The sequence below is a fragment of the Columba livia genome, chromosome 1, assembly GCF_036013475.1.
Source record: "Columba livia isolate bColLiv1 breed racing homer chromosome 1, bColLiv1.pat.W.v2, whole genome shotgun sequence".
Lineage (NCBI taxonomy): Eukaryota > Metazoa > Chordata > Aves > Columbiformes > Columbidae > Columba > Columba livia.
The window spans coordinates 91,513,036-91,529,046 of record NC_088602.1 but is presented as its reverse complement, the minus strand read 5'-3'; the positions used below and the strand labels follow the sequence as shown (position 1 = coordinate 91,529,046).

Genomic DNA, 16,011 nt, shown 5'->3' with positions numbered 1-16,011 from the left:
ATTAGATTCTGTCCTGTTAAGATTTTTCATATTAGGGGTTCATGACAATGTCAGGAGTTAAATAATTCAATTTTACAGCTTTTCTTGAAAGCTGCTTGTTAGAAAATATGAATTATTTTGAGTAACTCTTTAAAATTAAGATCAAAATTGCTAAATTTCCAAAAGAAAAAGAGGGAACAAAGCGGAGATAATAGAAGTCCAAACTCTGCTTTTAAACTTACTCAGAGTACTAGGAAGGCTCATTTGAGTGCATCTTCAAAGCTGGCTGTGCTGCTATTTTGGGTTCCCTGGGTTCAGCTCACCCTTTGGATGATTTCAGTACCTGGATGTATCATGGCTACAATATTTCTTGGGTTGGTTTCTCTTCAGTGGTCAGGTGCTTGGGTAGCTTCTGTCCTTGACCCTCAGGGGCTTTGCTGGCATTTGTTGGACTTCTTGGCCTGTGTGTGGAGACATTCAAAAGTAGACTCAGTAGTGGGCTCTCACCTGAAGGTGAAGTATTCTGGTAGCTCTTTACTGCTTTCTTGACTTCATTTACCTGGATAATGATAAAGAAAGCATGATGCCAAGCACGATCTGCTTGTAGTACCCCAAGGAGACACCAGTCAGTTTGTTGTCTTTTAGTTGCGATTAGCCCATATATGGATGTACAATTTCTTCAGCTGTGAAAAGAATTCACAGACAACAAATACAATATATTTTTTTTCTTCTGTTGTTTCCAGTTTGTTTCAAAACCACGAGGACTAGGCAATCCCTGATTTTTGTTTTAATTGGGCAGCCAAGATCCTGTAGCAAATTCAAAGGTGGTGAACTTAAAAAGAATAGCTAAAAAGACAATAACAGCTCACTAGTCATCCTATTTTGGGGAATGAAAACATTGTGTGCATTAGCTGACCATTTTGCAAGACAGCACACACTGAAGGGAAGAATTCCATCTACTGTTGTTTATCAGCTTCTCTCAGAGTCTCATAACCATAAGAGTATTGAAAATAGGTAAATTAGTACCACTTAGGTACAGTGCTAACTGTACTGTTTACACCTGATGCAAAATTATATTCCACTGAGATTAAAGGGAAAAAGGAGCATAATTTAAAAAATATTTGTTTGCATCAGGAAATGTATATGTATATTACACAACTATTTTATGGAGGGATTTCTAAAATCTCTGTAACTCTAGTGTCTGACCTTTGAATAATCTTGTTACTTTCTCACAATGCCTTTACAGATGGGCCATTACTCTCCCATCTGGCAGATTAGAAACAAGGCACAGAGAAGGGCTGGTGTGACAGAGAAATGAATTTAATTGTTTTGAATCCTAGCCTACTTTCCTCACTAAAGCAGAATTTTAGGAATTCAGCTGACCTAAAAAGTGATTCAGATTTGTGGCTTAAATAGGCATACTCTTATGATGAAATAATGTACCTATCTATTTGGGTAGATGTCATTTTTACACTGCTAGAAATTAACATATCTATAAGTTGGTTTTGTAATGTCCAATGAGATTAAATTTCATAAATTTAGTCTGTGAAAATGAGGTAGATAATGTGTTGCTATATATGAAAAATAATGGTGTCCATGGAGAATTGCAGATAGGCTGAAAGAATGACAGATATTTAGAAAACATAGATATTACATTTCTTTTATTTATTTATTTCTATATATATATATTACTTTGAACAAATTACTACTGTCTTTTATTAAGTCAGTATCCTATCAAGACAAGTAATACATCTGCAAATATACTTTCCCTCGTGAAAAGCTGCATTCATCTTGCTTTCACAGTTTAACTTTCTATATGTCTGTGCATGGATTTGTTGCCACTTTTTAAAGGGAAAGATCTCATTGCCAAGTTTTCTGAAGGAAAATTCTATATAGAAATGATGTCTTTTAAAATGTTTTTGCAGCATCTGTAAAAGTGCTAAAGAGTATGTGTGAAAACTTTTATAAGTATGCAAAACCGAAAAAAATTAGAGTCTGCGTTGGGACATGGAACGTCAACGGGGGGAAGCAGTTTCGAAGTATTGCTTTTAGAAATCAGACCCTCACTGACTGGCTTCTAGATGCACCCAAGTTAGCTGGTGTCCATGAATTCCAAGGTAGGGTTTGTATTCTGTCAATTTTTTCTTGAAAACTCTCATTTTCATAATTAGGTCGTAAACATTAAAATAGATATATGAGGTCTTAGTTCTTAAGTTGATTATAAATGACAAACAGCTTTTTTAATATTTAAATACAGATCGCAAAAGCAAGCCTGTAGACATATTTGCTATTGGATTTGAAGAAATGGTGGAGTTAAATGCAGGAAACATTGTGAATGCCAGGTAGGTGATACAATCTATACAGTACTAGTTCAGTTGATAATCACATATTTTGAGTAAAACGTTATTTACATTTTTTTCTCCTGTTTTGTAATGGTTGGGATTGGTCTGGATTAATTTTTGACTGTATTCAGTTCTCTCAGATGAATTCTGTGCCAGGACTGCAGACTTCATCTCAGCTTTCCTAGCAATGCTGCAATCACTTAAGATCATGTATAATGTAATGTAAAGGATCCCAACAGGCATCACTTGACCATATTTTGGATTACACCTTCAGCAGACCCTCCACTTTTTCCTTCATTTAACACTTTGAAGGAATTTACCTTCAATGCTTATAGCGTTCGGTAGTCTCTCTGCCTTCCTACTGCTGGGAACACCAAGTCCTGTGAAATTCCTTCCAAAAGCGTGTATTGTTGCTACGCCTTTATATAGTGTCTTGCATCAGATTTTGGTCTGTATAAAGCAAGGCTTCCTTCCATACTGTCAGTTTGCACTGTCATTCCATATTCAAGTGCTGGGTGATACCAGTGATGAAGGCTTTATGTGTAGTCTTAGCATCGTGTACACATTGTCCATTGTTTAGTCTGCCTGTTTTGCATGTTTTCTGGTGTTCAGAAAGCTTTATCTCGTTGAGAAAAAGCATCTAAAGCCTGTAGCACTGTTAGCCTTTGCACAGGCTTTTGTCTTGAGGACAAAGTGGCAGTTTGTCATCCCCTGATTTCATACTATATCGAGTTAACACCATTTCCATGTTTGATATTTTTCATTTATATGTGCTAGCTCTGAAAACCATAATCTGTTAGGTCTCCAAGGAAGTTTCTTCTTGATCAGAGACCATGGTCATCTCTGTTTTCCAGTATTGACTGAGCTCCAGGCTTGGAACTAAGTCCCTAGAAAAATTCTTGGGTTTTGCTCCTGTAGTCCAGCCTCAGAAATGCAGGAAAGAGAGCTTTGACTCCTAAGATTGTCTGTGGTGTTGACAAAAGTGAGGCAGCATTTTATGAGGCTGAATTTGAAGTGATGATGTCATGACAGTCTATAGCCTGTGTCTCTGCTAAGAGGCATTTGAGCACCATTCACAACTTGGCTTTGGCTTACTACCTCAAGGCTTGGTTAAGGTTCTTGTATGAAGTTTATTTAACTGGATGTACAGTTTAGATACCTGCTTGGTTTGATTTATGTTAAAACTGGCATTTTTAATCTTGCTGCTAGCACAACCAATCAGAAACTCTGGGCTGCTGAACTGCAGAAGACCATATCAAGAGATTACAAGTATGTGCTGCTGGCTTCTGAGCAGTTGGTGGGCGTCTGCCTTTTTGTGTTCATCAGGCCCCAGCACGCTCCTTTTATCAGGTCAGTGAACACACAGCTGTGCCCAAGTTGGGTCACCTTCAATTTGCTTTGTGTTGCAAGCGAACATACAAGTGTACTAAGAAGCATATGGGGCTCTAAAAGAGCTGTTCCATCTTCTGGGGAGCTAGTTGCTTAAATTCTTTTATCTTAGTTTTTAAATGCCGCATCAGTTGCCATGAAAGCTTGAAAAGCTGAAGTGTTATATTGTTACCTGCTCAATAGCTGCTGGCACATTTTAAAAATAGCCCAGTGGCCTTACTGCTAAAAGGACAATGTGAAAATGTTCTCTTACCAACATAATGTCATACTCAGACATACTTACATCTATTAACTTCTGTGCCATTGTAGAGGTTTAATAGTTGTTAACTCTTTTAGGGATGTTGCTGTTGACACCGTAAAGACCGGCATGGGAGGAGCCACTGGTAATAAAGGTGCAGTAGCAATTCGGATGTTGTTTCATACATCGAGTCTTTGCTTTGTCTGCAGCCATTTTGCTGCAGGGCAATCACAAGTTAAAGAGAGAAATGAAGACTTCGTAGAAATAGCTCGCAAGCTCAGTTTTCCAATGGTAAGCAACAATGTTAAAATTTCATAAAGAATGAGAAGTTACACCGCTTGAACTGCAGCAGTGTCATCCAAAAGCTCTGTTTATTATTTTCCTCTCCCCAGATTCCTGTAGAAATCAAATTTCCTTGGGCTGGAGATCTCAGAGATAATTAAGTTCCCACAATTTTTATTAAGATAGAAGACTGCAGAAAGAATAGACCTTTCCATTACAATGACTGATAGAGAAGGGTGAAACATGAACTCACCTGCATCAAGGATTTAGCATGGAAAACAAACCTTATAGATTTCTGACTTTCCATGGGAAATAGCACTGTTTTCAGTACACAAGAAAGATTTTTTTCTAACTAATTTTAACTTACTGCTTACTCATTTTTGTCATGTTGGATCGTACAGTTCTGTACCATATCCTCATAAAGGATTACCAAACACCAAGTAAATACTTGATAGTTTTATCACTGCCACAAGATGCTTCCTTGAGACTTAAACCTGTCTTAAATTTTGTAGTCAAACTGTCCTTTGTTCTTTTCTATGGCACTCTGCAGGAGTCTGACATCTTATTTTACAGAGTTTTTTGATTTCCGAATTTGACCCCATGGTCAAGTTTCACTTTTTCTTGAAAGTACTGTATTCTTATGGTCCCTAGAAACAGTTTCCCGAATGCTGCTGTTTTAATCTACCAGTGTATCTGCTTTGATTTACTTAAGAGCAATGGAAAAATCAAAACAAAGAAGGAAGTGAAAGTTCTCACTTGAAACCCTAGGCTTTGTTTAAACTAAGAGAGCCCTTCTGTCTCTCCCTAGCCATGAAAATTGTATGTAACTGAAGAGTTTTCAATTAAATCTGAATAACAAAGCAATTTTCAGTTTGTCGGGATATTGTGCCACAAGGTCCTAGGGTAGTGTTTTGTTCTTCTTTCTAACCTCTTTATGACACAGGTAGCAGTCGTCATCTTAGAGCAGGCTTCTAAAACAGGATTAGAAAGATGAAGAATTTTAGAATCTAATTCAGATGATTCATGTTTGTTTAGAAACGCAAACTACAAAATAAATGTTACTTCTTTCATATTCTATATGTGTGAATACCATACAGTTGGCCGTGTTGTTCTAACCATATAACCACTAAATACTAACAGCTCATCTGCTAGTAATGATGCATATTTTACAGCCAAAAACTGAACTTCTGCACCTGGAACTAGTAAATTGGTCACTCGGTTGTTTTTAACTTCATTGTGTGCTTTTGTTTTACAGGGAAGGATGCTCTTTTCCCATGACTATATCTTTTGGTGTGGTGACTTTAATTATCGGATAGATATTCCAAATGAGGAGGTTAAGGACCTAATACGACAACAGAACTGGGATCCCCTTATAGCAGGAGACCAGCTTATCAATCAGAAGAATTCTGGACAGGTATCTTACAAATGTTACTGCACTTAAGAATACTTTATTTTTCTTTTTTGCTTTAGCCATTTTTGTGGTGCTTCTGTAAATCTATATCCACAGCATATTTTACTTATTGCTTTTGTCCAGGCACTGTTATGAAAGGGTGGGACACAGCAACATTTAGTAACTTATTCGTAGCCACTGGCCTAAAGAGGCTGTAATACAAATACAGCCGCTAGTTATAGGAGTGAGGTTTTTCTTTTCTCTCCTGAAAAAAAAGGAAACTCTATAATCTTTTTAGAACTTTGTGTTGCAATTTACTAATTATAATGGTTTTCTTTTTATCAGGTGCAACTATTTAAAAAAATATTTATCCAAGTGCTTTTGGTGATGTTACTGTTTACTTTAAATTGCTGCAGTAAAAGGTCTAATACTGTCATTCTGTTGGAAAAAGAAGTAGTCCAAAATGTAGCCTTTTTACTTAACAAAGAAAAAGAGCGTGGAATAACAAAGTATGGAGAAGGCTCCAGGTTTTAGATTTTTAGGGTTTCTTGGGAGGCAGCACATAGCAATTAAATTTGTAACGAAACAAATTCTGTGTGAAAGTAATATGTCTTTCCAGCTTTATGTGGGAATGCTGTAAAATGAGAGACAATCCTCTGTTGTTAGTTTTGGTTGCTTGCCAGCACTTTGATCATAAGCAGTGCTTTTTTCTGAGTTAGGGTTCTCTTCCATTTGTGCTGCTGTCTTGTGTGCCAGAATAGGAGGAAAAACACTTGATAATTTTACTTTTTTTTATTGTATAGCCCTGTTCCTAGAGAAAAAGCAGCATATGTTCAAATGGGCAGACAGCATGATTGCCTGTCAATTCAACCGAAACAAGAGAGGTGTAGGGGTCTTGGGGACACTTCCAGTAGTTATGAAACTGGAAAGGTCTATGGAAACTACTGGAATATGAAGAAGACTTAAAATAGTCTCCTGGCTGGGACAACAATAGCATTGCACTGTTGGACTAACATTCCAGTATTTGGAAGTGGCTGGCAGGGCAGCAGAGGGAGGCAAAGAAATTAATAAATTGACTCAGAAGTTATGGATCTTCCCATACTGATCTTCTGATATTGATTTTTAAGTTGACTGGATTCCAATTTTTATTTCCAACAAGAAAAGCAGGCTAACCTGATGCAGACCATAAGATCTAAGTTAGATTTATATTTTACAGATCTCTGATGTGAAGTAAAACTGACCATGCAAGATTAAACTCAAGACCGGAGCTGGTTAACTAAAGGGTTTTAGCTTATGTCTAGTTTAAACACTTCAGGAGTGAGTAAATCTCCTGGCCTTCCAGAGTGTTGTGTCAGCTGGCTGTAACTGTTTATGTTGCAAAGTACCTAATGGACTCTTCGATTCCTTTCAGTTGACTGTATCTCTAAATACAATACCTTGACAAATAATTTCACATATCTCTTTTTATTCTTTTTTCCTATTCACTTGAGAAGAAATGGTGATATTAGCTCTCTAATCTTTCAGTTCATATTGAAATATTGAATGTATTAAAGACTTTTTGTTTTCCTCCTTATCTCTGGTTTATTGGTGGGGCATCTTATGTCAACTTGGGGGAATGTTTTGCATGTTCAGAAAGGTACATAAAATATAAACCTTAAATTCCAATGTTTGCTGACACGTGAGCAGCTAATCAACTAATTAAAATGCTGTGGACAGCATCTGTGTTCTGGGTGACCTCAAGTTCTGAACAGCATTGGGGGAACAGTAGGTTGCTCATGAGCCTGGGTTTAAAGATAGAAATGTTGACATACTTCTGTTTAATGATGATAGGTCTGGGTCACTATTTAGTCTTAGTGACAAATGCAGCATGTTTTCAGCAGATATAATTTGGGAGAAGGATTCATATTTTCAAATTAACTTCTTTTTTTTGAGATGTGTATACAGGTTTTCACTGTTAGAAAAGAGAATTCTGATTAATTTCAAGCTGTTACCCATCTGTTTCTGTCTTCTGGCATGACACATAAGTGCTTTGTTTCTTACAGATTTTTAGAGGATTTTTGGAAGGCAAAATAAATTTTGCTCCTACTTACAAATATGATCTATTTTCTGATGACTATGACACCAGTGAAAAATGTCGCACACCAGCATGGACAGACCGTATTCTTTGGAGAAGGAGAAAATGGCCTTTTGATCGATCAGGTTTGACTGGTTCCTTAATTGTTTAAAATATTATTTTAACTGGCTTATAGAATCCATGTAGTTACATTCAGAGTGCCAGTGATTCTGAGCTTCTGTCCCTGACTGTGCCTCAGACAGAAAGCTTGTAATAGCATTTGCAGTAAATACAGTGAGGCTGAACAGGAGGATAAAGAATTAGATACCAGTTACTGATATTTCTGTAATTCAAGAGGAACTTCTGGGTTTTTTTCTGTAAAACATTTGGTTTCGATGTACTTTCTTTTTGATCTTTTTACAAATAGCTTATTTTGTAAAGCATATTCTTGCAATCCCTGTTTTTCCCCTTTTGTTTTCATTAATACTGAATGTAGCTGAAGACCTGGATCTTCTAAATGCTAGTTTTCACGATGACACTAATGTCCCTTATACATGGAATCCTGGTACTTTGTTGCACTATGGAAGAGCAGAGCTGAAGACATCTGATCACAGGTTTCAGTTTTATTTTATACATTACTTCCTAAGCATGGAAGATTTAGTATTCATGCTGTATATTTTGTTGCTCAGATACTCTGCTTACAAGTTTTTCTCATGTATTTTTTTTTCCAAGGCCTGTGGTTGCATTGATTGACATCGACATATTTGAAATCGAAGCAGAAGAGAGACAAAAAGTTTATAAGGAGGTGATTGCAATGCAAGGACCACCTGACGGTACTATAATGGTCTCCATCAGAAGTTCTTCAGCAGAAGAAAACTATTTTGATGATTACTTGATTGATGAACTTCTTCAAAAATTTGCAAGCTATGGCGAAGTTATACTGATAAGGTTAAAAGCACTTTTTTTGTTTAAATCTCTATTCTTTTTCATTGTTCCCACCTGTTTCCTGGATAAAGTTACTTTCTTAGCGGGCATTTCAGTTATGATCTGCTTCATTTTTAACATTTAGACTTCAACTTGAATGAAAATTAGTCTTACATACCCGTATGTGCCTCTGTTTTCAGACTTAATTTTCCCAGATACTATTTGTTTTGGAGATAGAGTATCATACTGACTTTCCCAGAAACCAGGCACACTTAAAATTTGTCACTTATGTAATTTTATACAAAATTTGTATTTTAAAATTAGATTAGTAATTTTAAATGAACTGAAGATGAGAGGATCCCTGTGAATGTTGCGTTTTCACTGAGCTGTGAATTGTACTGTAAGTGTTGTGGTATTTTGTTTGGGGTCTGGGGGGCTTGTTTTAGTTTGGTTGGTGTTGGTTTTGTGTTTGTATTTTGGTTTTGTTTTTATTTTCAGAAGACTAGCAGCATAGCCCCAAGTCCATAGCATGATGTATCGTGGAACACCCAATACAAATACCTAACCTGTAGCCACACAATTAATGTTGAATATGTAACTGTAGTCACATAATTTTTAAGAGGACAGTGCTTTTGGTGTATGATATTTACCTGGTTCACTTCTGCTTTTTTGTTGTTGTTGTTGCAAGGATACATTAAGTTAAAGCTTGTTATCCAATTATATATATTTTAGCAATCTTAAAGTTATTCTTCTCCGTCAAGTGAAACATTGAAAAACCTTTAAGTAAGAGGCTTCAAAAGTTAGTAGGTAGATTAAATTATTTTAATTTTTCCAATGGGCTTTGCAGATTCGTGGAAGACAAGATGTGGGTAACATTTCTGGAAGGAAGCTCTGCTTTGAACGTTATGAATTTGAATGGTACTGAGGTAATGTAAAAATTACTGAACTCATGTATAGCAAGGGAAAATCCAACTTTTTAAAGAATACTTGGGTGGATTCTTGTTTGTTTGTTTGTTTCTTTCTAACTCTTAAAAGTTCTTCAAGTTCCATACTAGGCAATTGCATTTTATTTTATTTTATTTTATTTTGTTTTGTTTTGTTTTATTTTGTTTATTTTATTTTATACTTCTGATAGCCACGTAGCATTATGTTGATTATCAAAAGCCATTTGAGAGAAGTACCAAACTTAATTTATTTTTAGAAGGAATGGGCTGTTAGAGAAATGAAGATCCTATATTGAGGGGCATCTTCATCAAATGAGGGGTTTTTAATATATACTTTTGTAGTGATTTAAAAAGCTGAGTTTTAACCTTGAGTTTGTAGTTTGAACCAGTTTATCATATTTATAGCCTGCAATTATTTTAAATTCGGCACTCCTGTACTGCAATCACTTAAATTGTCAACATTTCAGCTCTAATTGACTTCTGTAGGGCCACTATTTAATTTTTATAAAAATTTTAATTTTCATGTTCAACTTCTTACTGATCTGTGTTGTTGCTAAGACTTGGATTCTGTAATGTGATGTTTGCAGTTGGGTCCTCGCATCTGCTGAGAGTTTTGCTGACAGTCCGTGCAGGAGGGGGCTCAGTGTCATGTGTCAGTTTGCAGAATGAAGGCCTGCTGTTTTATCAGTCTCTAAAAATAATTCATTAATATGGTTATGAAACAAGTTGTTAGCTTTTTTTAGAAAACTGTTGTTGTAATTAACAGTTTAAACTACCTAAACATACTTACTTACCCCAACAAAATGAAAAGGATAATTAGTTTTTGACTTCTCACAATCATTGTTTAGTCCCAGAAATTCTGATAACCTTATTTGTGATATTTTCACTATTTTTTTCCCCTTTTTAAATCTAGAATGCTGAATTTTAATGTTCCTACTGTTAACAATTTCTGGTTTTTGCTTACCTTTTTGGCAATTCAGCTACTAGGAAGGATTATAAACATAAGCTTGAAAAATCCAGATTGGATCAGAACTTTGGAAGAAGAAATGAATCTAGAGAAGATTAATATTGGGCTGCCTTCATCAACAAGCTCCACTTTGCTTTGTGAAGATGCTGAGGTTACTGCAGACTATGATATGGAAGGTTTGTTGAAATAAAGTATTCCTTGTTTTGAAATGCTTACAGTCCTAAATAATTTAATGCATGTACCATACTTCTATTTGACAAGTTTATGCCCATCTAAAACAGATAAATTAGAAATCACATTATTTCCAAGAGTACCTTGACAACCTGCTGAGCAGTGTCAGTTTGTGCTGTATCTCTAGGTTTTACTAATTTGCTGACGTTTTATTTATTCTTCACACTTCATCCTGTGACCACCCCTCTCAGGGTCACTTCATTCAGGCAACTTTTACTGTTCCTGGAGACTGCCTGTAAGCAGGATATACACAGCTTCAGAATGCAAAGCAATTATTGTTTTGCCAATACACATAATAGATTAATAGGTCTAATGAGATCCCATGCTAAGCGTCGATATGCTTACCAGTCCCCAGAAGACACCTGTTGAGTCTTTGACTGGCAGGCAAATATGAGTTGGGCAAGGAAACCTTCAGCCTCCATTGAAACAGGCTGATCTTTGGCACTGATGAGTTGCTGTTTTCAAGTTCTCTGTTTTTTGTTGGCTTTGGTTTTTCCCTGAAAGGTTTCTATATATTTCTGTGTCATGCCTTTCTAAGTGAAATCCTCAAGTTCCTGAGTATCACTGTTGCAGCAATTGTGCCTCTGCATTTCTGCTTTTCTTTACTTGCATGTTTCTAATCTATGTACTTTGTCACAGCTTGTATTTTAAACTATTAATTAATTTAATGAAAGGTCTGCTTCACTCCCTCTCTACTTGAAAAGACATTCTCTTACATCCTTGGCAAGTAAAACATGTTTTTCAAACAGCAGCAAAACAGATGTCCCACACCTTACCTGCTGACACTTCCTCTATATTGCATTCCTGTATGTATTTTACAGGGCCTTTTTTTGTAATTTCTTGAAGAGGTGTACTTTCTAGATGTAGTCATGGTGTCTGTAATTATTTATTTTAAGTTTGAGTAGCTCATTTGCTTTGAATTTCTATCAAAGCTCCTTAGTGGCAAACGTAACATTGCAAAAGTTTCAAGAAAAGAGATGGCAGTTATATATTCTGGAAAGAGTAGACTAAGGGGCTTTTGTACGGGCATTTCATAAAGGAAGATATGTTTTGGTGAGGGTACAGATAGGGAAAACCTGTATGAAAAGTTGGAATTTGTGTTGGTCTCGGTGTCACAAAATACTTTATCTGTTTTCCAGTGCAGGTAGGAAATGGGACTTTACCAGTTTAGGCGCTTGCATGATTGGTCAATTTTGTTAATAGTTGTGTGTGAAATTGTGTGTTTCTCTTGAAATGTGACATCTCAAATCCTACAAGACTCTTAGCTCAAGAGCTAATGTCAAATTAGTAGCCTGGTTACTCTGTTACTGCTGAGCTGGAACTTCAGTAGAGCATTGTGTGTCATTCACATACCTGAAGAGAGTGAAGCCTACAAGTTATGGAAGAAAGGTTATTGTGGACTTACTGGAGTGTGATTGGCTAATTGTCTGGTTTAGGCATTTTGAACATCAACATCAAAATATTCTAAATTGACAGTTTACTTTTCAAAAACATGTCCATGTTGAACCTTTTTTTTAGACGTCATCACCTTTTGAAACAGAAGGTATTACAAATAGCAGATATCTTGAAATCCCCTGCTTAGCCTTCTGAACAATAAATTAAGCTTGCCATCTTTTGCAAACCAAGGAAATAATTTTTGCAAAGGTCTTCTTTGTAAAGGTAATTGTTTCTTAGATTAAGCAACATTACACTTGCCACACTATTATAATTACCTATAATATAGATCTATAATATATATTATGCATTTGGAGTGTGTTCAACTGGTTTCAATACACATGCATTCTTCACGTGTAATTTTATGGTGCAAGAATCATACTTGCGTTGTTGAGTTAATTCCTTGGAACTTGAGGGCTTTTTGCAGGAAATCCCATGCCCAGAATCAGTTCATAATTTCCCCACTTTTAAAAATAACTGTAAAATAACTGTTCTTCTCTTTATTTGACATGCTTTTTCTTTTGTGGGGGTGGGGTTTGTTATTTAGGAGACATCGATGACTATAGTGCTGAAGTAGAAGAAATCCTGCCTCAGCATCTACAGCCAACTTCAGGCTCTGGTCTTGGAACCTCCCCAAGCTCTTCACCACGTTCCAGTCCCTGTCAATCCCCTACGCTGTCAGATGGACCTACACTACCAGTGAGACCGAGCCGAGCACCAACAAAAACCCCGGGACCACCTGTTTCCACACACAGTGTGTATTACATTGCTCAACTGCCTCTATTACTACTATACAATCTGGCAGCTGCATGGCCCACTGGTAGAATGCTACCTTATATATGATTTTTAATAGAGCTTTTAAAATAATATAGAAGGCTATTCTTGTCATTATCTAGCATTTTATGCGTAAGTGGCCTTGGGTAAATCACCTCATTCTTTGTGTCTTGGTTTTCCTAATGGGCAGTGGAAGAGCTTTGTTTCCTGAGTCATATTTAATACACTGTCCACTGATCTATGGTGCTGCAAACTGCATAACTTGCTCTAGTTCTTTAGTGTTTCATCATGAAAGAGACATCTCAAAAAGCTATGCGATTAATATGCTTTCTGTGTTGATTAGCTTGAAACCTCTGTTCGAGGATTCTGTTGCAATGTGTCAGTATAATCCCAGTTCACTTTAGTCATACTTTTCAAATACGGCCCATTTCAATTAATGCTTCTCTCAGCTCTATTCTGTAAATGGTAATCAGTAGATTTGTAAATTGGGTGTATAATATGAAAGCTTCTGTTTAAACGCAACTTTAATGAAAAAGTGGACATTTAGAATTACAGTGTTTGGAATGGCTTCTAGAACAGTTAATGTCAATGTAATTTGGAGTAACTTTATAAAGACTGATAAAATGTCTTCAGAATTCCCCTTGTAATGCTTTTTTACAGAGCACTTAATTAATAGATTAGCATCAAAATAAAAATTTGGAACCTGCAGGTTTTAAGAATATTTAGGATTCCATGAAACGCGTATACTGATTAGAGCATATGAGACAAAAATCTTGGTTTAGGAAATCTGTTTGTTTTCACCAGGAATTTATTAATCTTGTTTTCCCTCTTGCAAAAATTTCTGTATCATTTTTTTCCAGGGCTGGGGACTGACTGTCATCTCTGTAAAAATAACTTGCTATTAGAAAAACTTTCGTGTGATTAGAATATACAAGTGATTGATTTTTTCATTGTTTTCTGTCATTATTCTCCAGCTGAACCTCAGCACAGTACACAGCAGAAAGAGTCTTCTCAGAGCCTGGAGCCTAAACGTCCTCCACCACCTCGTCCCGTTGCTCCTCCTGCACGCCCTGCTCCACCACAGAGGCCACCTCCACCATCAGGTAATGTGGTGATGTACATCAGGAGGTCAGGAATATTTTGTTTCAGGTCTGTGAGCTAAACTTTGAAGTGCCACGCCCAAAGTACACCCTATATGTTGGTTTGGGGCTCAATGGAACATACCAGTTTTTCAGTAAAATGTTTAGTTGATGCATTTAATAGCAATAACAGCATGGGAAATAACAACATTTTTCCGTACCATTTAAATATTATGGTCTTTGCTTAGTGAATAAGTTTTAAAATCTTTATAAACTTATTTTCAGAGTTTAAGTATGTGGGCTTCCCACAGCAGTGTTTACTCAACATTTTCATTTTTATAGCATCTTCAAGTTTTAAATAAAAGGTAAATAATCTTGTACAATCATTGATTTATATTCCTTTAATTTTTGCATCAGTATGTGTGCATTTTATCATGTCCGAGCTTTTAATGTAGAGTTCATCTGGATCATCTGAGAATGTAAGCAATTGAGCACTAAGAAACTGGATGTTCAGAAGCATATGGGCAACATAGTTACTAACGTACTGACCCTTGTCATTTTTAACTTTCTCATTCTTTTTCTTCCCTCTTACTGTACTGATATTTTTCATTATTGCTGCATTCATTTCTTAAATACTGTAAGGCGGTAGGAGTCCTGCACCTGCTAGAAAAGAATTTGGAGGTAATTATTTTAATTGTTTTCAATATGAATAACTGCATAGCAAAACTACTATGGTGGTCTGTTGTGACAATAATTAATACAATGACGGTCAAAGGTATAAAAACCAGTAATTCTTAAAGATCAATGTCATTCCTTTCTCAGGGTTTGTTTTCTCTTCTGAATTACATTTGACTTTTTAGTGAAAAAATATTTCTCCAGATGTTGGTACATTATAATCAGATAGGTCCAGGGTTTTATTACTTTGTCCTGGTCAAAATATACCCAGCTAACATTTCTGTGAAAGCAGAAACTTGTCTTTAGTTTAGGTGAGTTTTTTCCTCACAGTCCATGACAAGGAGCATTGTACAATGGACTGTGATTGTAGCTACTTGCAGTCATTATCCATTAATTAATTGTTCAAATTGTCATTACTGCTGGTCTGGCCCTGTTTCCCCTGGATGATGACCAGTTAAGAGAGCTCCACATGACTGAGCTGTATTTGTCTCTAAGCTGAACACTAACCTATAGGTAGTTTATTTTTTGTTTCCAAGTCTGAAATGTGTTTCTAAGGCCTTCCTAGAGACATGAAACATCCTTCATAGTTCCTGGAAGGAGCATGTAATTCAGAAACACAAACTTAGCAAAATAATTTATTCAGTTACTTTCATGGCACTCGAGAGCTGCAGGTCTTTGCAAAATAACAAAATTCCAAACTAGTTCTCCCCTAACTCCGTCCCTTTTGATAATGCTGATGGCCTTATCAACCCTTCAGGCTAGTTTTGGTTTTTACCAGCTTGATCTGGGTTTGCATGTAATAATGACTCACACATTCTCAGAAGTGCTTCTTCATGAAACTAATCCTTGTCCTTCTTTGTCACCCACTTCATCATTGAGCTGTCCTGCTTGGACTTAAATCAGCTCATTAATACATGGGATGGAGTAGAGAATAGTTAGTGGCTCTGAAATAACTTTCTTAATGGCTTTTCAGATGTTGCTACTGTGTTGGTAGGAAAGAAGGGTTTTTTGAGAAAATAATTCAGAAGTTTTGAGCAATCTCAGAAAATAAGTAAACTATTTTACACGGTATATAATTATCAGCTAACTTATAACATTCTTTTGTTGGCTGGAGATGTGCAAGGCTCTTAGATACAGTTGAGGGTAGGAGGTTATTATGCCAAAGGCATAATATTTTGAATATTAGTTAAAATGCTGAAGTTTTAGAAAATAGCCAGTTTATACATAACACACAACATATGTAAGATTTAATTAATTGTACTACTTCAGTCCTAGGTAGTTTTATGTGCACTGATACAATCCTGTTTGCC

The 16,011-nt window shown here is 36.2% G+C and overlaps 1 protein-coding gene across 16 annotated transcripts in view; it reads left to right on the top strand.

The window, feature by feature from the left end:
* Positions 1 to 16,011, top strand: part of SYNJ1 (synaptojanin 1) — a 64,634-nt gene that overhangs the window by 30,757 nt on the left and 17,866 nt on the right. For 9 of the 16 annotated variants that reach the window (XM_065066492.1, XM_065066498.1, XM_065066480.1 and 6 more), the window contains 12 exons: positions 1,905 to 2,096; positions 2,237 to 2,321; positions 3,531 to 3,671; positions 4,047 to 4,239; positions 5,486 to 5,644; positions 7,663 to 7,819; positions 8,170 to 8,287; positions 8,406 to 8,621; positions 9,445 to 9,523; positions 10,522 to 10,684; positions 12,721 to 12,927; positions 13,922 to 14,050. In XM_065066492.1, the coding sequence (XP_064922564.1) occupies positions 1,905 to 2,096; positions 2,237 to 2,321; positions 3,531 to 3,671; positions 4,047 to 4,239; positions 5,486 to 5,644; positions 7,663 to 7,819; positions 8,170 to 8,287; positions 8,406 to 8,621; positions 9,445 to 9,523; positions 10,522 to 10,684; positions 12,721 to 12,927; positions 13,922 to 14,050 (1,839 nt within the window). Of the gene's footprint in view, positions 1 to 1,904; positions 2,097 to 2,236; positions 2,322 to 3,530; positions 3,672 to 4,046; positions 4,240 to 5,485; positions 5,645 to 7,662; positions 7,820 to 8,169; positions 8,288 to 8,405; positions 8,622 to 9,444; positions 9,524 to 10,521; positions 10,685 to 12,720; positions 12,928 to 13,921; positions 14,051 to 14,668; positions 14,708 to 16,011 lie in introns of all 16 variants that reach the window. The other 7 variants (XM_065066456.1, XM_065066439.1, XM_065066510.1 and 4 more) reach the window with 1 other exon arrangement.